Source organism: Cavia porcellus, unplaced genomic scaffold, assembly GCF_034190915.1.
Source record: "Cavia porcellus strain 051 isolate PalLab524CR breed Dunkin Hartley unplaced genomic scaffold, mCavPor4.1 scaffold_25, whole genome shotgun sequence".
Classification (NCBI taxonomy): Eukaryota; Metazoa; Chordata; class Mammalia; order Rodentia; family Caviidae; genus Cavia; species Cavia porcellus.
The window spans coordinates 15738869-15761655 of NW_026947508.1; the positions used below are offsets into that span (position 1 = coordinate 15738869).

A 22787-nucleotide genomic window follows, 5' to 3' on the forward strand; every position below is an offset into this window, starting at 1 on the left:
TCTGGGAAATAATCAAACTATAGGTCAACAAAATGACGTCCATATTTAACATTTAGTATTCAAGACAGTGAGATGCTACTGATACCTATAAAGATGTAAAAATCTGAGGATTTTCAACCTAAAATGCCTTCAGTTATATAAAATTTTTTTTAAAATTAACAAAGTCCTAAAAACTTACGTATAGTCCTCAGAAAGGAAGGAAATGGCATACTAATTAGCTAAGAGATCCAAATACAAATATATGGTACAAAGATATATATGCATACCATTCTGATAAGCACAGTACTGCTTAGTTTCATCAGATATAAAAAGAAATCAAATCCTATAGTTATTTCAACTTTAACATTCTAAAGGACTCTGAGAATATGACAAAAAGGGTGATATAAAGTATATGCATATAATTAAATACTTTCAGTATTGTTCTGGATTAATTTTAATTCAGAATAATTTCAAATTTTAGTTAATTCATCTGTCCTCTTCTAGTGAAGTTGCTCAACTATAAATAGTCCATTACAAAGGAGTTTCTTGTTTTTCCAAAGCCTAAATCATTATAACTTCTTCAATTAATTAGTAGTAAAAATCAGTGGGGCATGGTGGTACACGCCTATAATCCCAGCACTTGGGAAGATAAGGCAGGAGGATCTCTATTACTTTGAGGCCAGTCTGGGCTACAAAATGAGTTCAAGGCCAGCCTGTACAGCAAGACTGTGTCTCAAAACGTAAGTAAAAATCAGTTAATATAGTATTGTGACTGTAAACATATCATCTGTTGCATACATTTTTATCTATATAAAGAAGTTAAGCTATATTGTTGAGAACATACTAAGGAATTCCAAAACCACTGCATATTAACTATTGATAGAAGTGAAAAAAATATATAAAAATCATTCTGAAACAGCAAACATTATCAAATATAAAATAATTCAATAAAGATGCTGAGGAAGTCTGAACCATAAAATATAAAAGGTCAGGGTTGATAAGCATTTTCCCCCATATTCCTGCAATGCTTCATAATTTATGTCAATACTAAATTCTAACCTGCAAAGTATTTTGAAACTGAAGATCTTATTAGCAGGAGAAAAAAGTGTATCATTCTTCAAACAGAGTAAGAAATAAGGAAGTTCAAAGGATGAGAAGATAATTCTGGATAGTATCCAAGAATTGAAATTCTACTTGACAGTCACATCTAATATATATATATATTTATATATATATAAAATATTGGGCTAAAGGGAAATGACAGGCTTGGGCCCACATACTGGGGAAACTTATTCCTTTTTGTTGTTGTTATCTTTTTGAGGCACAGTTTCACTATGTAGTTCAGGTTGGCCTTGAACTCACTTGGTAGCCCAGGCTGGCCTCAAACTTGTAGCAATCCTTCTGCCTCAGCCTCCTGAGTGCTGGGATTATAGGTGTGCACTACTACATTTGGTTCATTTCTTTTTTATTTTAAAAAAAGTTTACTCATCAGGGAAAACTGGCAACAAAATCAGGACTGTTTTAAAATATTTCTTTGCATAATGAAAAATTAATTCTTTACATGCCCCTAGAACATTTGTTTTAAATGGCTGGAGGAATAAGTCAAGAGAAAAACAGTATTTATGGACATATCATAATTATATAAAATTCAAGCCCAGTCTAATGGTACATTCCTGTAACCCCAGCACCAAGTTCGAGGGCAGCCTGTGCTACATAGTGGGTTCAATGCCAAAAAATAAATACAAATAAAAACATATATTTATATTTTTATTTATATATTTCAAACTTCTGTGTCCATAAATATCAATTTATTGGAACAAAGTTGCTCAATGATTATTATGTATGGCTGTTTTCATGGTACACATTTGAGTAGTACTGATTATTACATGTGGTTGTTTTCAGGGTACACATTTGAGTAGTGCTCAGAGACAACACAGCTGAAGTCTAAAATCTTCACTACCTGGCTCATTATAGAAAATGTTTGCTGACTCTTACTAAAAATCACTGAGAGAGCGTAAGAGACTTCTAATGGTTAATACAAACAAGCAGTTGGCGTAATTTACTGCAAGGTTTTTTCCTGATTTATGCAAGGGATTTTAAAAATCATTATTTTTATCAGTATATTTCGGCAGTACATAATTACATTCACTGTGGGAAGCTGGAACATCAGGTATCATTTTAATTTTTTTTTTTTTTTTTGTAGTACCAGGGATCAAACTCACAATGATCTCACGCTTGCCAGGCAGATACTTATGCCAAACATTTTAATTGTTTTTATGTCCCTTTCCCCTCCTCCTCTTTCTCTCTATCCATCTCTTGGTCCCCCTCCCATTTGCAAAGCATCTACTTTTTCCTGTTTCCTATTATCATTCCAGTTTCCTATCATCTAAACTTTTGTGCTTAGAATTATTTGTACTTTGGGTTTCTCATATAAGAACCTAAGCTTTTGTGTCTGATTTATTTCACTTAACATTCTGATCTCAAGGGACACTTAATTGTTCTACAAATGACTTAACATTTATCTATTCATTATACTGTTGTTTGTTTATAAATACATTTTTGTTACCCATTCATCTGTTGATAAGACATTTAGGCTGCTTCCAAATTTTAGGACCTATGAGTAGTGCAACTATAAACATGGGTATACATATATTACTGAAATAATGATGTCTTTAATTATTTTAGGAAGATATCTAAAATGGGAATAGCTGGATCAATGGAATTTCTGTTTAATTTTTAGGATTTTCCACACTGATTTCCATGTTGGTTGTACTAGATTGCATTTCCACCAAGGGTTCCTTCTGAATTCCTGCAGCCAAGCCAACACTGGTTATATTTCATATCTTGATGATTGCCAGTCTTTCTGGATTAAGATGGAATCTCAGTGTTTTAATCTGTATTTCTCGAATGGCCAGAGATGCTGAACATTTTTTCATTCATTTACTGGCTTTTTGTACTACTACTTCAAAGAAGTGTCTATTCATTTCAGTTGGCCATTTTTTTTTGACAAATTCTGTACTTTGGGGAGGTCTAATATTTTTTAGTTCTTGGGGGGGGTGGTAACCAGTAATTGAACTCGTAACCTCATGCTTGCCAAGCAGGTACTTTACACCGCTGAGCTAAACCCCCAGCCCCAATTTTTTAGTTCTTTATATATTATAGAACAGTGGTGGTGGTCTATGACATGCGTGCTATAGCCCGCTGCATTTTATCACTGAAAGCTCTAAAAGGCTGACTGTCTCTAAGGAATAGCAGGCAATTTTTTTTTTCTTTCTGTAAATTGTCTGTTGACTCTTGGTTCCTTTGCTTTGCAGAAGCTTTTAAAAAAAATTTTTTTTTTGTCTTTTTCGTTGTTATCAGTACCAGGGATGGAACTCACGACTGCCTGCTTGCAAGGCAGGCACTTATGCCGCTGAGCTAAATCCCCAGCCCCGAAGCCTTCAAATTTGATATAATCCCATTTGATGATTCTTGGTACTATTTCTTATGTCACTAGGGTTCAAAAAAACCTTGCATATGCTTTTGCCTTCAAGAGTTTTACCTGTTTTATCTTCTCATAAAGTGTTTCTGTTTTAACAGTCAGGTCTTTGATCCGCTTAAATTTTAGTGTAGTACACGGTGAGACATGGGTCTAGTTTCAATCTTGTGGATGCATATGGCCGGTTTTCCCGGGGACAGGCTACTTTTAATTGTTTCATGTTTTATCATTCCAGGTACAAATGATTTTTCTTTTTCTTTTTTTTTTTTGCCAAGACCTTTAGATCCAATACAAATGATTTTTCCAAGTTTCATTTGGTAACTTTAAATCAATCCAAGTAGAAAATACCTATTTTGGGCTGGGGATTTAGCTGAGTGGCATAAGTGCCTGCCTTGCACGTGCACAGTCGTGAGTTCAATCCCGAGTATCAAAGGAAAAAAAAAAAAAAAAAAAAGAAAATACCTTTTTTTTACCCCCTGGTGGTACTGGGAGTTGAACCCAGAAAAGGCTGAACTTTTAAATGTTTTACAATTTTGAGACAGGATCTTCCTAAGTTGCCCAGGCTTGCCTCAAACTTGTAATCCTCTAAACCCAGCCTCCAAAGTAACCTAGATTATAGGTATGAATGACTGCAAGCAGCTTACTTCGTGTATTACAAACCCAGATGATAAACAAGTACATACAGCCTCCACTGAAAAACATGAAGTTGCAAAGGAAATTAATATACCTGACTGTGCTAGGAAAAGGGATCAAAACATGTTTCTTTCATAACTTCCCATATCTGTTTATTAGGAAGGTGTATGGGTGTGTGGGTTTCCTTCTGGTTTGTACCATGTGACCAAGACAAAATTCATAGTTCCATGGACTTTGTACTCTATCAAATAAAATATATTAAGAAACAAACCACAAAATTAATCACTTCATTATAGTAGTGATAAGTGATGTATCACGGTTTAAGAGTACAGAGATAATATATCATCATCTAGCACCTGGCTCTGTCTATATGAGGAAGAATGTTTTGAGGAAGCAAAATTTAGGTTAATTTTAAAGCTGATGCAGATGCAGGCATGTGAGAAGCATGAGGAAGCACAGAAAGATAAAGAGTAGTTGTAACAAAATTTACAGTTACTGGAGAAGTTGAAAGGAAATAATTTTAGCAAGTGATATGACTGAATTTTATCTAAATACAGAAGATACACTGAGAAGATCCAGTGATTAGTAGTAAAGGAATAAATGCAGAACACAGTGATAAAAAAATCTATTAGGTTTCTGGTTTCCAAGTTATGTGTTAGTCACTGAAATAAAGGACACTGCAAGAGACATTAGGGGCCAAGGGATGGAGGAGAGAAAGATCATGAACTCATGCTTAAGAGTTTAAAATGGCTGTGAAACACCTAAGTGTAGAGACTGACTCATAGTATAATGAATGATATGTGGAATGACATGATCAATATTTCCTGAAATACACGGATAATAATTCATAATGAATAATGACCACAGTCATAACGTAGTAAAAACAGTAAGTTACATGCTGAATTCTAATGCCAGAATCACAAGATACGAACACTGGAATCTGCATCATTCAAACAGATCAGTTAATACTTTCAGCATGTTTTCTAATTTAATTTGATTTAAAAATTTTAACTGACATAAACTCACTATTTAATGGTAGCGTCCATGTCAGCTTTGAACAATTCTAATCATATTTAAACGTTTTGATCCAGTTACTAGTTCTTGGCTCTGAAATGAAAATCGTTTCTTCTCCAAATTGATGGTAATGAGTATCATATGTTGAACTCAATGCTGAGAACACAGTGCTGAATAACGTATTGTGCTCCAAATATTCTAATGATTGAGACATACAATACAACACAAAATAAGCTTATTATCAGGCAAAAGTTAAAGCAATGAATAAAATTAAAGTAGGTAAAAGAACAGACATTAAGTGTTGTGTTCAGAAATTGCCTTCTGAGAAGGTCTGAAGCCTGAAAGGGGCAGAGTTGGAATATGTAAGAGCATCCCACATTTAAAAAAACACTAAGAACAAAAGTCTGAAGGTAGAGGTAAGCATAGAAATGTGGACAACAGGCAGGAAATTCAGCAGCAATGCAGTACAGTGAAGAAAAATGGAGAGGAGCGGAAGGGGCTAGCAATGTAGCCAGAAATCCCATGATTCATATAGATCTCCAAAATGCTATGAGTATGAACTCTTCTCTGAGTGCCCAGTAGAGAGACACTGGATCATCATTAGTAGGAAAAAGATATGACTAGATTTATGTTTTTAAAACATAGCTCGTTCTCACTGGTGTGTAACAAGTGAACAAGAGGAGGCAAGACAGAATAAGGGAAATGAGTAAGGAAGTGTCTCTCCCCTAGGAGAGAGACCAAAGTGTCCTTAGAACTCAGTAACAGCAGTGAAGGTGGTGAGAGTAAGTCAGATAGGCTCTGCTGATTAAGTGGCTGTGAGGTGTGAGAGAAAGAGGATTTAACAATAAGGGGCTGGGGATTTAGCTCAGCAGCATAAGCGCCTGCCTTGCAAGCAGGCAGTCCTGAGTTCGATCCCTGGTACCGATAAAAAGGAAAAAAAAGACCAAAAAAAAAAAAAAAAAAAAAAAAAAAAGACAGAGAATGAATTATTGCCTGAGCAACTAGAGCAGACTGCAACATAGTTTAATGAAAAAAATGAGAACAAAGTTAGCATCCCCAATTCCTAAAGAAATGGACTGTCACCCTGAGTCATAACCTCTCATTGCAGCATAAACCAGCTATGACCTAACTATGAAGCAAAAGGGAGCAATACAGCAATAGGTAATGAACAATTCAGAGTTTGTATACTCAGACCAAAAGCACTGAAAAATATTTTTTCCCTTTAAACGTGGACAGAACAAAATGAGTGACATTTTCAACATAGAAGATGGTCTCCTAGAAGGTAAGCAATGTTGCTATGGTGTAGGGAAAGGGAAGAAAAACCCATGAATTCAAGATTAAAAGATCTAAGGCTGTAAGGCGTAAGACATAAGAGAATTAAAATTCCTGTGAGAAAAAGGAAAATAAAGTAAGAACTTTAAAAAGCAAGGACAATGTGAATGGCATTTTCTCCATATATATTACAGTGCATTATGAGGTACAGGATTTTGTTGGGGTTGGATGCAGTTTAAGTGACCCCAAAAGTTTCCCTGAAATGTAAATCCCATTGTAGGGGACTGAGAAAGTGGAAATGGAATCAGACTATGCTGTTTAAAGGTGAGATTCTTGGGAGGGAACTGGGATCAGACAAGATCATTGGTCCCCATGTGGAATCCTGGTAACTATTTAAGCAGTAAGAGAGGAGAACAGTCACAACACATACCTGCATGTTCCCTGGCTCTTGCCTCACGATGCTTTTATATCACCCCAGGTCTCTGCCAGCAACAAGACCAACAGCAGACTTTCAGAATCATGACTCAAAATACAACTCTGTAACTCATCTAGTCTCTGATACTGTGTTTCTGATAACTGAAAACAAGCTAATATAGTACTTAAGATGAGACACACACACATATGACAGTAATGGATTTAAAAGAGATCAATGAAACAAAAGCCTATGAGCAGATTCAGGTATATGAAAATTCACTAAAATAAAGCTCAAAATGTAGATTCATGACAACTACTTAGTAAATAATAATGAACTGAGAAGCAAGTCATATAGCCAAGCATGGTGGCACACGGCTATAATCCCAGCACTTAGGAAGCTGGGCAGGAGGATGTCAAGTTCGAGTCTAAGCTAGGAAATTTAGCAAGACTTTACATCAAAAATAAAAAGTGAGCTATAGATGTAGTTCAGTGTGAAAGGTCCAAATATGAGGTTTGAACAAACACTTCTCCCCAAGAAAAAAAAATATATAATTCTAGAAAAAATATATACGTGAATGATCTTATCATGGATAGGAAAGTTTTTCAAAGTATAAACCTCGGGGCTGGGGATTTAGCTCAGTGGCATAAGCGCCTGCCTTGCAAGTAGGCAGTCGTGAGTTCTATCCCTGGTACCGATAAAAAGGAAAAAGACAAAAAACAAAAAAAAAAAAAAAAAAAAAAAAAAAAGTATAAACCTCCAGCCAAGTGTGGTGGTACATGCCTGTAATCCCAGCACTTGCAATGCTGAGGCAGGAGGATCATCACCATGAGTTCAAGGAAAGCATGAACTGCATAGCAAGACCTTGTCTCAAATAACAAAACAAAACCCAATACCACCACCACCACCACCAAACAGAAATGACTTAACAAAAGACAGACATTTGTGAATGCAAAAACTGTATGTGACAGAACGCATTAACAGCCTACTAACAAAGTGAAAACACAACCATGTAAGAAAGACATGTCAATATTCTGCCGTGGTTTGAAAGCATCACACAAAGTTCAATTTTGTAAACTCAATCCCCCAGGCACCAAGGTAGAGAGGAAAGGAATAACTAGGTCCTAAGGACTCTGCTCTCTGAAAGGACTCAGTTACTGTGGAAGTAGGTTAGGCATCACAAGAGTAGATCTGTTATAGAGGAAGCACTATCCTTTATTCCTTCCTTGTTCTCACATTCTCTTGCCCTTCTGCCGGCTATCACAGAGGGGTGCAGCAGGAGAGCCCTCATTAGCCAGGGACTCTAGCTTCCATATTTCCACAGTTTCTAAGTTATCCAGTCTATAGTATTCTGTCAAAGCCACAAAAACGCAGACTAAGATATATCTCAGGGAGTTTCTTTAACATACAAAGAGTTCTTATATATCACCCCAAAAGATATTTATATATAAGGCTTAAGTAGATAACACACAAATAGAGTGAACAACAGAAAAAAGAGGGGGTTTTTTTGAGACAGGGTTTCGCTATGCAGTTCAGGCTGGCCTTGAACTCACAATAATTCTCCTGCTTCATTCAGCCTCCCAAGTGCTAGGATTACAGGTATGTGCTACCACACCTGGAAAAACATAAAAATTCTTAACTTCATAAATCAGTAAGTGAAAATTAAATATTTTTTCTAATCTATCAAAAAAGCAAAAATGTAGACAAAAGACTTATTTTCCTAAATTATATAACCCAAATGCTGTTTCCCACAATGAACTTTTAGTTTGCGTCATAAATATATTTAATATAGTTGTCTTAGTATCCACCTTTAGCTGTGTTATACAAAATCCATTTACATTCTTTTGGCTTTGCCTAGTGAAATCTTTCCTGTGTGGCCGTTTCTGACATAGGCAACTTGCTTCCCATATTTTACCCAAATCCAACGCATACCTGAGCTGTTGACCATATTAAAACATGCTGATTGCTGGACATATGGCACAAGGTCAGGAGTTCAATTTCCATTACAATAAATAAATAAATAAATAAACCATACTAGTTAACATTAGAAACAAGTTCTCACTTCAGGAGTGTTTCCTTTAAATCTGCCAATCTATAAGACCCATGAAAAAGTCAAAGGGAAAATATCTATGGACAATAGTAAAGGCATAGTCTCCTGGTCTTCTTCCTTTTTGGCTTTTCTTTTCCCACCTATTAGTTGACCTTTCTGATGCTTCTAGATTTCCCATGGGCCTCCTGACAGACCTCTATCCTCTAACGAGTGTATGGAATAAATTTTGTTTAATTGGGGGGGGGGCAGTTTCACTTCTTTATTGGGTCTCACCTGACCCCCATACCAGATCTAACCTGTCCCTGGTCAGGGTTTCCCTGGAGATTGGCTATCTTGATTTACAGCCACTCATGACAAAGAAACCTCAAACCAAATTAGAAAAAAATCACAATAGTTTGTTTGCTTATTTAAATCAAAGTCATTATGACACCCTTCAAATTTCCCTACGTAACACCTTTAACTGTGCTCACCAAGTAAGGGCCCTCTCTCCTCGTTTCTGAAATGTTTCTATTTTATGATAAACAATTCCTCTGTTTCAAAAATCTATTAAAGACTAACCTGCCTATCAATATATGACTCAATACATGTAACCAATTACATAATGTTCTGTCACTTGCTCTGTACTTTCTATTTCTAAATGCTATATAAACTAAACTCATAAAAACTCAAGTATTGTTGCTTTGAGAATGATCCTGCAACAGTTCCACAGGCATAAAGTTTTAAGGCTGCCTTCTTATCTCCTCAAAAAAAAAAAAAAAACAATTCCCTATGTATCTAACGTATGTCTTCTATAAATCTGGGCATTGAAGTTTGAAGGGTCACCTCTGGTGTTTGTTTCTGCTTTACTGCATGTATAGTTATGCTCATCTATGAGCATAATTAGTAGAGACTCATCTACTAATGAGTCTCTGTGAGCTGTCACTTTTGTTTATGTGTGTATGCAGGAAGTTAACAGGATTAAACCTAGGAACCCTGCACAAAACTTTGTAAAAATTCTTTTCTTTTATTTTTTGAATCAGGGTCTTTCTAACTCACTAAATTGTCCAGGTTGGGCTCAAACTTGCAATCTTCAGCCTCTACCTCTCAGAGTGCTGGGACATAGGTATATACCACCATACCAGCTGATCTGTCACTTTCGAGGCTGTACTGCAATTAATTCTACCCCGCTTGCTTACCTCTGGAATTTCATCACAGTACACACAGCACGGGAAGAATAGTTAGATACTAGTAACATGAGGCTGGAGATGTAGCTCATTGTTAAATCACTGGTTTTCATAACTGAGACTGCCACCGAGCACACATCTATGTAAATGGTTCTTTGTCTCCCTTAAAGATACAAGGATAGTACCTCTTCAAAGAAAGGGAAGGCTTTGCTATATACACAGCAAATGCAATTGGTTCTTGCTAAAAGGTGGTACCTTGTAAGACCAATACACTTTTGTACTAAATTCTGATACAGAGGGGCATTCTAACAGCAGACTTCTGTCTAGAACATAGTTCAGTATTATCTGGAATTATGCTGAAAATGCAAATTAGTAGCCTTGGCTAAATTTAGTGGGTTTTCCTTGACTGCCACCATAGTATTTATTAATGGATTAGTTATCAATGTTAAAATTTTTCAGTTTTCTTTGTTTGTTTGTTTTTTTTGAGACAGGGTCTCACTATGCAGTTCAGACAGGCCTTGAGCTCACTTTTAGCCTTCTAGAATGGTCTCAAATTTGCAATGATCCTCCTCCCTCAGCCCTGTAAGTGTTAGGATTACAAGCATGTGTCACCATGCCTAACAAGATTTCTAATCTCTTTTGAAACAACAGTTTACATAATTTTACATAAAAGTTAGGAATGATCATTTCTATTAACCAGGGTCACCGTCTCTCCATCTACGCACCACTGTGTATGATTTCCCAGAAAATGAGGTCAATGTCACTTGTTATAATAATTGTGCTATTGTTGTTCTTTCTTATTTTTTAAAGATAGGGTCTCACTTTGTAGATTAGGCTGCCTTCAGCTTGCTATGTAATCTAGGCAAGCCTCGAATTCATAGCAATTCTCCTGCCTCAGCCTCCTGAGTGCTAGGATTACAGACAAAAGCTACTACTTGTTTTTCTTAAGAAGAAATTTTTCTATCATTTGTCTCTCTTAAAAAAGGTATTTCAGGCCAGGATTTAACTCAGTGGCATAAGTGCCTGCCTGGCAAGTGCAAAGGTCATAAATTCAATCCCCAGTACCAACCCCCCTAAAAGGTATTTCATGCGTAGATGGATTTTGTGCCTTTAAAAAGACATTACATTTTTAGGGGGCTGGGGATTTAGGGGGCTGGGGATTTAGCTCAGCGGCATAAGCGCCTGCCTTGCAAGCAGGCAGTCATGAGTTCGATCCCCGGTACTGATAAAAAGGAAAAAGACAAAAAAAAAAGATAATACATTTTTAAGTGTCGATTTATTTGTAAATCAACCAGTGAAATGAACTTATGCTTCACAGAAGATACTACAGTTCTCACGAAGAGCTACCTACATTACAACTATTGAATAAGGGCTTTTATCTGTTGAAAATGTACATTGTATTTTAGAATTACTTAATACACATACGCTCACATCATTTTTAGGCCCATGGTGACTAGGGAAAGATACAAAGAAAAAGATTTCTGTGAAGAAGCACAGAAGGATAAAACAAAAACAAATATATACCTCACAGGAATTTAAATGTAAAAAACACATATACACGTTGAGACCAAACAAAAATTGACAAAGAAACTTAACTGTACTTCTGCACAGTAAGATTTTAATTAATGTTAGAGAACACAGACTAAAATGTGACAAGTCCGATCGACTAATCCCAAATTCTCACCGCAGTATACCCCTAACTAACAGAGCGCCCAAACAGATAATTTCAATTTGGAAATTTTGGCCTGTCCCAGGACGACTTCCAGCTAAGAGACTGCACATAAGGCCTTCTTTATACTGCAACTTGGAATGTCCCTGCATAACGCAGGATAGTGAAGAGTTCTTTAACAATCATTAGTACAACCTTAACAACTTATGTATTCACAAGACCATATGTTACACTCTCTGGGTAAAGACAGATCAAAATCCATATCACATCAGCATAAGACTATTATTTCCAAATGAAAAAACAACTCATTACAACAAAGGACCAAGTAGGCCAACTCTGACTCACAGTGTTTTCAAGGAGTGCTGAAACACTTCGCTATTTGACTTTAATATTTAAGAAGATTTTTAAACCTGTAGTATGAAAATGAGTCAACAAATTGTTATTCTGGTATCTCATATTTGATCATCTATACCACTTGTTTGTAAACTAGGTCCGAGGCATCTCGCAATTCAGTCATATGAGTTTTTGGAAAAATAAGCAGCACTCTCCTCTTTAATAATTTTGCTCTTACATGTTTTTCTATGTTGGGTTTTCAATTTATGTAACTTTTAAGACTTGAAAACCACTCAACTCTGAATTTTAATAAGCTTAAAGTGACCCAGAATGCAATAAAACATTGTCGAGACCGACTAAACTTCAGCTCCTCCTAGAATGTCTAGATTTCTAAAGACAAGAAAGTGAACTAGAAGACCATGATAATCACATTCTTAACTAAGAATGAAAGGTGCCTACCTGAATATACCAATAACCCTTGTAAATAACAGAAAACACTTTCCTTTCAAGAAGTTCAGAAAGCACACCTGTTATACATTCAAGTATTTTGTGAATAACACAGGCAATGATCTCGAGAAATACTTTAAATTCTCAATGTTAATGTTTACACTAATGTAGTATGCAGTATTTAATGCAAGGGTTTCACACTAAAGACATTAAATATTCATTCAATGATGACTCTCCATAGGAATGCAGTTCCTTGTGATGTCATATAATACTATATTAAGAACAATGGCAGCAGTTGTGCTGTGAATATAACAACACTTAGAAAACACAAAGAAATAATGCCAACAAAAATCTGGAATTAAAATAATTTGCAAAGAAAACATCACTTAGCTACATCATTTAGCTACTCAAGACTATAATACAATGATAGAAATGGGAAGTCAGAAAGTAGCTATAGAAAAAAAAGGTGAGTTCAGTAGAGGTTACACACAATACATACAATCAATCACTCATCACTCTCTTACCTGAGGAGGAGTAGGTGTGGATGTGGGTCTTCCTATGGGTGGAGTGGGATTTCTGCTGCCACCTCCAGACATAATCTCGTCAGTTATGTCTTTACCTCCCTGGTTTGGATCTCGAATTCTTATCTAAAAGTTTAAGGAAAACAGCATGTGTACAGATGGTTAGCTATTATCAGTTAAAGGTGCAAACTAAGAAACATAAGAAACATTGTTGACTATTATCTGACATGCTTGCAATCAAAGAACCATACGAAGTCATCCAAACAACTTTAGGCCCTGATGTGAGATAATTAGAATAACAAGTAAAACAGGGACATCATAGGCTCAAACTTAAGTACAAAAGGCAAAAAAGTTTGTACTTATTAAGACTGATAAAGTGATTTTATATACAGCATTTAAATGAGATTCATAAAAGTTTTAAAACATGGAAATTACTATGTAGAATGACGTTTTAAAGCTCCACGTGGTTTTCTTACAAAATAAGCAATGCACATATATTAGGATTTAGGAACAGAAATGTATATCTTGCAAATAAATTTATATACAAGTATTTATGTAGGGATGCTCAATAGAGTATCATTTTTTTTTCCACCAAAGACAGAAAAATAGTATAAAGGTCAGTCAAGAACAAAACAGTTTAAAATTTCTCCTATTTCTTTACTATTAAAAACCAAACAGCCAGTAAAAACAATGAGGCAGATCTACAGGTCCTGATATGGAATGGTAATCACAATGAATTGCTAAGTGAACAAATGAAAGATACAAACAGTGCATACAGTCTTGTTTTGAAGGCTATCTGTGTATGATTTCCCAGAAAATGAGGTCAATGTCACTTGTTATACATCAGTGGGGATGGTGCTAGACTAAAGATCACAGCCTCTGCATCTAGGTATTCCATGCTGAGACAGTGTTGAGTCACGAGTTACCCGTTATCATTATCTACACATCTTACTTAGGGTGGCTTTGGCTTCTTGAGAATTTCAGAGAACTCGCTAATGAAGCCATCTCAATTGGAAGCTTACAAAGAAGCAGTTCTTCAATAAGAATTTCTGTCTCAGCTATTTTCTCAGGTATGGAAATTTATTTCTGCCATCATTTTAAACACTGCTTTGATTCATTTATTCTAATTTCTCTTTCAGTAATATCTATCATTACTGTCTTCCATTTTCATTGTCACTTTTATTCATTTTTCTGCATTATAAAAAGTGGTCAAGTCCTACAATGCTGATTCAATATTTCTAAAGCAGACTTTGTTGTCTATAGGGTCATGATACTCTAGCATGTCCTATTAATTATGACATGGGCAAAAAGAATTTTCTAATTAATAAAGTACGGAGTATCACTGATTTTTAGTAGAGTATTTAGGAGTATTGTGATAATACCACTCCCATCTAACTCATCTGTGTGAATGAGTCTCTTATTTTAACCTCACCCATTTTGGGTGCCGGATGGAAAGTGACAGCAAGCCACTCCTGTGCAAACTGTTCTGCATTCTGAGTTTCATCCTAATGTGCATACCATTAGATCTCTTGGGCTTACATTTCTTGGTCAGAGGAAAAGCCCTATAATTTAATAAAAACAATCAGAATACATTTATAAAGTCTGCTTTCTGGTTATTTTGTTTTGGGGAAAGGACTCTGCTTTGTAACCCAGGCCAGCCGACAATTTGTGATCCTGTCTCAGGGTCCCAAGCGCTGGGATTACGGGTACGTGCCACCAGGCCACTTCTGACTTCCCTTTTATATCTTCAAAAAAACTTCTTTTCTTTTGTTGTCTCTAATACTCTGGCTCCTTTACTCTTGTGCTACATTTTTTCTGTCAATTCACACTTGATTAGAAGTAGATTTAGGTCTGGTGGTAAAGGAGAGTCAGGTTGTGAGAACTGAACTGAAATTCACACTACTGTAAACCCTAATTCGAAAGCTGCCATGTATGTTGTCATGTAGCAAACCCAGTCCGGTGAATAGTCAAAGTGGATATTAAGTACAGTTTCTTGTTATATGACCATGAAAATCTTCTGAGTCAAGATAAGGGGTGAGAGGGAACAATTAAAAAAAAAATGGCAGAGTCAATTATAAACAGAGATAAATAAGAACTGGATAAACGTATTTGATAAGTGAGTAGAGTTTCCAATTTAAAATAAGAAAAATAAAGATCTCTTACAGTTTTTTTTTCTCTCTTGGCTGGAGGGGGCTGTTGCTGTGTAGGCACTATGATAGGTGCGGACTGATACACTGGCTGACTTGAGTAAAAAGGTGTTCCTGAAGAATTAGAAAAAATGAAAGTGTTTAGTAATTTGTCAAACATTACAGGACTATCAATGTAACATGTATCTAGATAATCCTTTCAAAAAAGTAAAAACAAAAGCAAAAAAAAAAAACCAAAACAAAACAAAAAAAAAACATCTTCAGCTTCTTTTTATCTTCTTCCACAAGTTCCCTACTAGCTACTAAATTGGTCAAGAAATCATTTCCAAAATATGTAAAGTCTTGAAGATTCATAAACATTCAATATGTGAACACCTTACATAATTCTTGCAGATTGAAATCACAGATCTTTTGAAGATACAAAGTGTTCTATAGGGCTACTTTTAAAACTCTTATTCTGGGGGCCCAACACCTGCCCAGTAATTCTCGAACAGGAACTTATTTATTTAAGTCTGTCTGTACAGGGCTTTGGTTTCAGGCAGGAGGGAGAATATTTCTGATTATCCTGGGATAAGGATTCTAACAATTCTTTCTTATGGTCAATCGCTGTTAAGGCTTGATAAATATTCTGGAGTTAGGGAAAAACGAAAAACAGAAAAAGCATCCTAGAGACAAACTTCAGATACCAAGTTTCAAGTTCCAAACTGTATTTTTCTGCCATTCTTAAACCCTGCATTTTTGCTTTATCTATAATCTATTTTTATTTCTATTCCCCAAGTACAGCAATCTGAATCAGACTAACCAAAGTCAAAGCTTCTGAGAGGTATCTCAGAAGTAGTGTGCTTGCCTAGCATCTCTTCCCCCCCAAGAACAAAGTTCAAGCCCCAACAGGAAGAGGCACAGAACTGGAGTCACAGAATAGCTAGGGCTAGAGTTTTCCATTTTCAAACTGGCAGAATATGAACAGCATCTAAATCTTGAAACTGTATAACTCAGTAAATAAGTACAGGTAGAAAAGAAGCTCAAGAAAGAAATCCTTTTAGAAGTCACAGAAAGGAATAAAATGTAGCAAAACAGATAGCAAGAAGACCAAGGGAATTGATGAAGTGAAGAAAACTGTTCAAGACAGAGGAAGTACTTAATATGTCATACGGTGCTGAGAGGTCAGCTAAGATTTATCAAATTATCAAAGTGAGTTTGACAAAAGTAGTTGGGTAAGGTGGGAGATGTAGCCTCTTTCAGGCATACTGAGTAGTAAAAATGAAAGAGAAAGAGAAAGTCAGTGAGGATAGTTTCCCTCAGGTATTCTTCTATTAATAGGCATAATAATATTTTTAAAACACTGGTAGGAGAAAATAGAAACACATTAATCAAATGGAATTGACAGTCAATTTCTTCGTAGTATAGAAATATTAAAGTGTATACTTTATCAGTAGAATTCCATCATCACAGTTATAGAACTGCAATGAAGATAATAATATTCAAGAATTATTTAAGAATTATACTAGTTTTGGGAATAAAAATGGTAGTAAACTAGACTGAACTATAAAGCTAAAAATGAAGAACAAAATAACGCTGGGGAGAAACTACGCATTTCACAAACTCCAGAGGGCCAAGAATGAGAGTGAAGTCTTGGGCTGCTTTACTTGACTCTGCCAGGAGATGGTCTTCTGCTCCAGAAGAATACTCCTGCATGAGAACAAAGTATGACCCTATCTCCACATCTACTTCTTAACCTGCAACCAAGTTAGGACAGATGAAATAAGAGAGGAAAAGTAAGACTGAGAGAAGAAAGGTAAAAGGAGGGATTCTAAGAAGAGGAAGGAAAACGTTTATAGCAATTGAATAGTAGGACGAGGACAGAATGCTTCAAAATTTTATAGGTGATAGACCAATAATTGATGAAACTTTAAAAAAAAAAAGCAAACTACTGGACAGAACTTTTCATTATGATAAAGCACATTAAACTCATATCAACAGAAAATCAGATAATCCAATGATTCCCTTTTTAAAAATGGAATACAATGTAGCTTTTACAGCAAATGGAAAGGGCTGGCACAGTACCTGCCTGGCAAGCACAAGGTCATAAATTCAATTCCTGGTACCAAAAAAAACCCTAGAGGTTAAAAACTGAAACATATGTGTCACTATACTGTGAGATTAAAGATAAAAAGGTTTAGAATTTTATAAACAGTTATATGCCCATTTGAGATCATAGAAAAATATGACACTATTAAATGTTATTTCTTTAGAGTATGGGAAGAAAGAGAAATTGGCTGTTTCAATTTTATGGATTCTCTCTAGCTTAACTTTTATCATTAACTTGGTTGCTTTCATACTGAAATAAACTTATTTTTAAGATCATTTTCTAATGTTAAAGAAACAGTGTTTTAATTTGGATGATAAAATCCCACTCACTGGCTACTGGACAACTAAAGAATTCACTGAATTAAAAACTCTGTCAAAGGGTATAGACATCAGTAATACCTGAGCTATGTAACTGTATATCAACATACTGCTTTTTAATAAAAATGAATAAAAATTATCTATATGTAATGAAAATACAGGTAGCCAAAATGTTATAATATTTTATGTTCATATCTACAAATCATTGCCCTACTAGTACATGCATCTATGGTTTCTATGCACAGTGCAACAGTATAAGGAGAAATAAAGCAGCCTTGCACAGATTTATAGTAATAATTTCAATAATGTCATTTTCTAGGTTAGAAGTTAGTTTATATAAGGGGACCCCAACAGCATGGACAAGTCCTGTTAGGGACCAGGTAGCATAACAAACAAGAGACAGACAGGCAAACAAGCAAAGCTTTATCAGTTTTTATAGCCACTCCTCATGGCTCTCATTACCTTAATTAGCCTCTTAGGTCAGAGGCAGCATTAAAACCTCAGAGGAGCAGAACCCTACTGTGACTCATTTGAGGGATGTTTGTGTGCTCCTGTGAATCACCCTGAAATCATCACCCTCATGCTGTTCACAGAAGAACACACAACAGGTGCCTGGTGCCAAAAAGACTAGAGACCACTCACTTCCATGATCTAAGAGAAAAGCGCACACTGCAATTCATCTCCACTATTCCCCAAATCCCTCCGAGACACAGACCTTACCACAGTTTTATGCATCTTCAAAGCATAATGTTAAGCAAAATTAAACAGACACAGAAACTTAAGTATCCCATGGTTTCTCTTCTATTCTGAGAAACTCAAAATATAAATAAAGGACAAAATAAAAGATAGACAATAGGAAACAGGGAAAAGGATCTCTTTTGCAAAAGAGATGGGAGGATAATGAAAAATAATTAATATGTGTCCTGTACATATACCAACTCCCTACAAGAAATGTAATCATTATGTACTACAAATATGTACCAATAAAAAAATAAAAATTAAGAGAAAGATCTTTGCTCAAAAAATTTTTTGGAGTATAGAAATCACAGATTCTTTTAGTTACACTGTCATTGTAGACAATCCAAAAGCTTGCCAATCACTATTCTGAATATACAGAAGTAAAAATACAAACTAAAATCTCTGCTTTTATGAATATTACATTTCAATGGAAAAGAGTGGCATTATCAAAACTGTGACAGTACTTTATTATCAATTTGAATGGAATAAGAGTCTCCTGAAAAGGAGACTGGATCATGGGGGTGCTATACTCATCACTGGATTAATCCCCAGACAGTCACAGCTGAATGTAGTGTTAGGAAGTGGGACCCAGCTGGAGGTTGCTGGGGGAGTGCATTTGAAGGTTAAACCTCTAGCTGGCACACTGGCCTTGTACTCTGCTTCTGCCTGCCATTATGTGGGCAGCTTTCCTTGACCAAGCTCTTCCACCATGATGTTTCTGCTTTGAGTTTGCCAACCATGCATGGACAGAGCCCTCTGAAACACTAAGCTTCTCTTCCTTTAAATTATGACTATTTTTTCACACCAGTGGAAGGCTGACCAATGCAAAGTTCTCAGATACAAGGTAAAGGTAGATGATTAGAGAAAACAAAAATCAAAGAAGGGAGATAAAGTGTATTTATATCATCATGAAAGGCCAATAAAATTCTAGGTAATAATAAGTTGGCAGCAGATGTCAGGACATATGGGCTCTTTCCAGTAGAACATCAACTCTTTCAGAAGGTGTCATGAGCTAAATTTATTCTTGTAATACTCTTTCCTTGTAAGTCACCCTCTAAAAATGCAGTTTTTAAGACAGCTATTTCAAGGTTTTATTTTTTAAAAATCCTTCCAATCATTAAGCTTCAATGCTTAACTATCCCACCAAACAAAACAAACTAGCAAAAAGTACCTGACTTTTCCTACTTACCATATGCACTGGGGAAGTCCCCTGGTCCTGGTCCAGGATAAAAAGGACTTGGTCCTGGTGGTTGAACTGGATACTGTTGTGGAGGCCCAACATAAGGAGGACCACTATGACGGTACTAGAAAAAAGAAAGTACAGACATTTATACATAATACAAAGGTAGATTCTTATAAATAAATAAATAAAATACTCTGTGTGACAGAGATTATTTAAGGGAAATATGGATATGGCTGGTTAAAAATCAAAACACTTGTCATGCAGTTGCAATTAAGGATGAAGAGAAAAGTGTGATGTACGTAAAGTGATATAATAAATCAGCAAAAGCAGTTATCAGAACACTATAAAAATTATTTCAGGTAGGTAGCTTTCAATCACATTAAATGGCATCACAGGAATAGCATAATTACTGAGTCCACTTTGGAGCAGTTGGCTGTGCATAAGAGGTAGAAATATTTTAGCAAGGGAATATATAAATATCTTACAGTTTTATGGGAAATGATAAAATAACTACACTTATAAACAATTTTAAAAGTTCAAACATTACCAAAAACCACTGCCATCACCCAATTTCCATGTTCCCTCTAATGAGAATCTAAATTAACTCCCACAGGACTGTTGAACCATCCAAGCCTGAGAGATACCTTACCTGTGGTATACAGTACTGAGGACCCTGGGGCACTGGGTACGGCATGGGCAGATGGTTAACCATCATGATGTGCTGATTTGCCTGATACACGGCCGTGGGAGTCTGTGCACCAGGACGAATAGATGGACTGCTGTTAGGGATGGTGGCTCTAGGAGGCTGTATCTGAGGCCTCTGGAAAAACTAGAAGAGGAGAAAGAATATTTTTTAACAAAGAGGAATATATACGTTTTACTGTGGTTAGTGTTCTCCTTTTTTCCACTAATAAAAATAAAATCAATCTGAATTACAAATATACATGAAAAGACAGTAAGTTGACTAATGGTTTAGAACATAAAATATGCCATACACTACGTCAAGTTCTCATCGATGTATCCACACATCTAAAAACAGTAGGGTGCTCTCAACTTTTAAGCCTCAGTTATTTTAAAATTCAAGTCCTACATCATAATTATTAATTTAAAATATACACTAAACATAACAAATGCAGTACATAATGTTTTCTTTAAAAGTTGTTCTGCTGCATGAACTCTTTTATAAAGAAGTAGTGGCTCATTATCAACTCATTAAAAATTAAAATTAGACACTGAAAAAACTACTACTCAAATCATTCATAAAATGTGTAAAAAAATAAGAAATCTATCTGAACATAAAAATTCCTTCATTCCTCTTGGTCTGACTCCTCCCTTTGTTTTTCCTTTCTTTCTTTCCTAGTGACAGGGACTGAACCCAGGGCCTCATGCACGCTAGACAACTATTCTATCACTGAGCTACTCCCCAAATCCTGCAAAACAACCAAAAATTTATCCCAGTCCATCAGGCTAAATAAAAACCACCTGTAGAGTTGGTATGTGCTAGACTAAGGTTTCTTTTTCAAAAATGTTGTACAACCCTATCCTAAACCAACTCTAGTCTTCCTTTCTAGCACAATTTTCAGGAAAAGTAAATTCTAGACAGGCCTAAGAATTGTCTCGAATAAGCAGAGCTCAAAATCTCTCAAATGGAAACTAGTATCCCTACTCATTTATGGCCCTCAATGCAAAGCCTTGAAACAACATACCAATAGCATATTTCCAATATGAAAGTATATTTATTCAGGATCAAAATCCATCTCATCTCATTGTAATAATATAAGAGGACAGAGTAATAAAGAGACCATGCAGAACCAGTAGTTTGTTACCTGGATGGGTCTGAATCCTCCCTTCAATTATGAAGCAAGAAAGCAGCAGGAAACAGAAAGAAAGCCAATGGAAAAGCTTACAGATCAGTAGGAAGAGATAGGGCATAGCATGCAGCTCACAAAATACCTTTATATTTAGTAACAGAAGAAAGAAGACTAGAAAATCAGAATGACAATTCTCTACTTGTGAGAATTCAAGCACATGTGGAATTAAAGTTCCAAACACATACAACTAAACATAAATTCAGTGACCATTAAAAAAAATCTTCCTATGGTAGCCACAAGTTATAATAGCTTAAAAGCAAATGTCTATTTGGTAGCAGTAGTACAGCTGGGAGTACTGATGCCTATTTGTGGTTCTCATGGATGCTGATTATGTGATCTGGAATTACTCAGCATCTCTACAATCTATGTTCCATCTCCATAAAGAAAAAAGTTAATGAAAATGTCACTTATTATTTAGGAGTTTGCAAAACAAAGCATAATTATACTTTTCATTATGTATCATGTTCTTCATGATAGAAACTTGCTCTATGCAATTAATTGGGTATGTAAGAGGTCAGATACAGGTCTAAAAGTTTTAACAATCTTAAAACATGATCAATTCAGCTCCAACGTCTGAAATGTTTCACAATTCTAGACATGAGTATTGCTACTGGTTCCAATAAAGTCAAGTTTTGATCTTTGGGTACACTTAGATCTTGTTCTGTCCTACTCTTAAGCATTAAGATATACCAGATGTATAAGTAACCTGTATCTCAAGCTGAAGAGGGAACTGGGATCTAGTGCCAAGATTCATGATCATTCAGCCTTCATACCACACAGCAAAGAAAACCCCCTAAAAATCTAAGCAACAGAAAAGCAATAGACAGAAAGATATAGCAAGAGAATGCAGTAAATGAGGGACTCCAATGAGGGGATACCACACAGAAGGGCTAATGTAGATGAAAACAGCACAAGAGGCAAAGTTGATATATAGGAACACAGCATGGGCCAAAACTATAGAAACAGCCCCATAGTTATCCCCATTGAGATAACTCTGACAGACACAAAATTTTTGATGGTCATAAACAGAAACAATGAAATAGTACCACCACCATCACTAGACTGTGTTTCTCTTAGTTACATGGCACAATCTCTTATATTTATAAATGTATGTTTATAGCATTTTTATAACATGATTAATAAACCAGGAGGCACAAAAATGCTAAAGACCTCAAGGAGAAGACTCACTTATTTATTAAAGTTATAGGACTTTATTAGATATCAAGCACAGTGAATAAAGATTATTTTCCATCAACTCTGCAAGGCAACCAAGCCAACTATGTCACATATAAAAAGTGATAACCTATTTTGGTTATGTTATGATCAAACTGTCAAAGCACTCACATTATCAGAAGAGACAAGATGTACAGGAGTGGCAAAAGGAGAAGAGAAGAAATGAACCCATTCACTTATATAGAGCAAGAAAATAAGATATAAGCAATGTTTTCCACAATTTTAATACCTTATATGT

General features: G+C 35.7%; 1 protein-coding gene across 27 annotated transcripts in view; it reads right to left on the reverse strand.

Annotated features, from left to right (window-relative positions):
- The window catches only part of Eif4g3 (eukaryotic translation initiation factor 4 gamma 3), a 318850-nt gene that overhangs the window by 124504 nt on the left and 171559 nt on the right, over positions 1-22787 (reverse strand). For 17 of the 27 annotated variants that reach the window (XM_063235683.1, XM_063235682.1, XM_063235686.1 and 14 more), the window contains 5 exons: positions 21272-21292; positions 20095-20274; positions 19452-19566; positions 15135-15232; positions 12975-13097 (listed from right to left, as the gene is read on the reverse strand). In XM_063235683.1, coding sequence (XP_063091753.1) covers positions 12975-13097; positions 15135-15232; positions 19452-19566; positions 20095-20274; positions 21272-21292 — 537 coding nt within the window. The remainder of the gene's footprint in view (positions 1-12974; positions 13098-15134; positions 15233-19451; positions 19567-20094; positions 20275-21271; positions 21293-22787) is intronic. The other 10 variants (XM_063235687.1, XM_063235679.1, XM_063235678.1 and 7 more) reach the window with 1 other exon arrangement.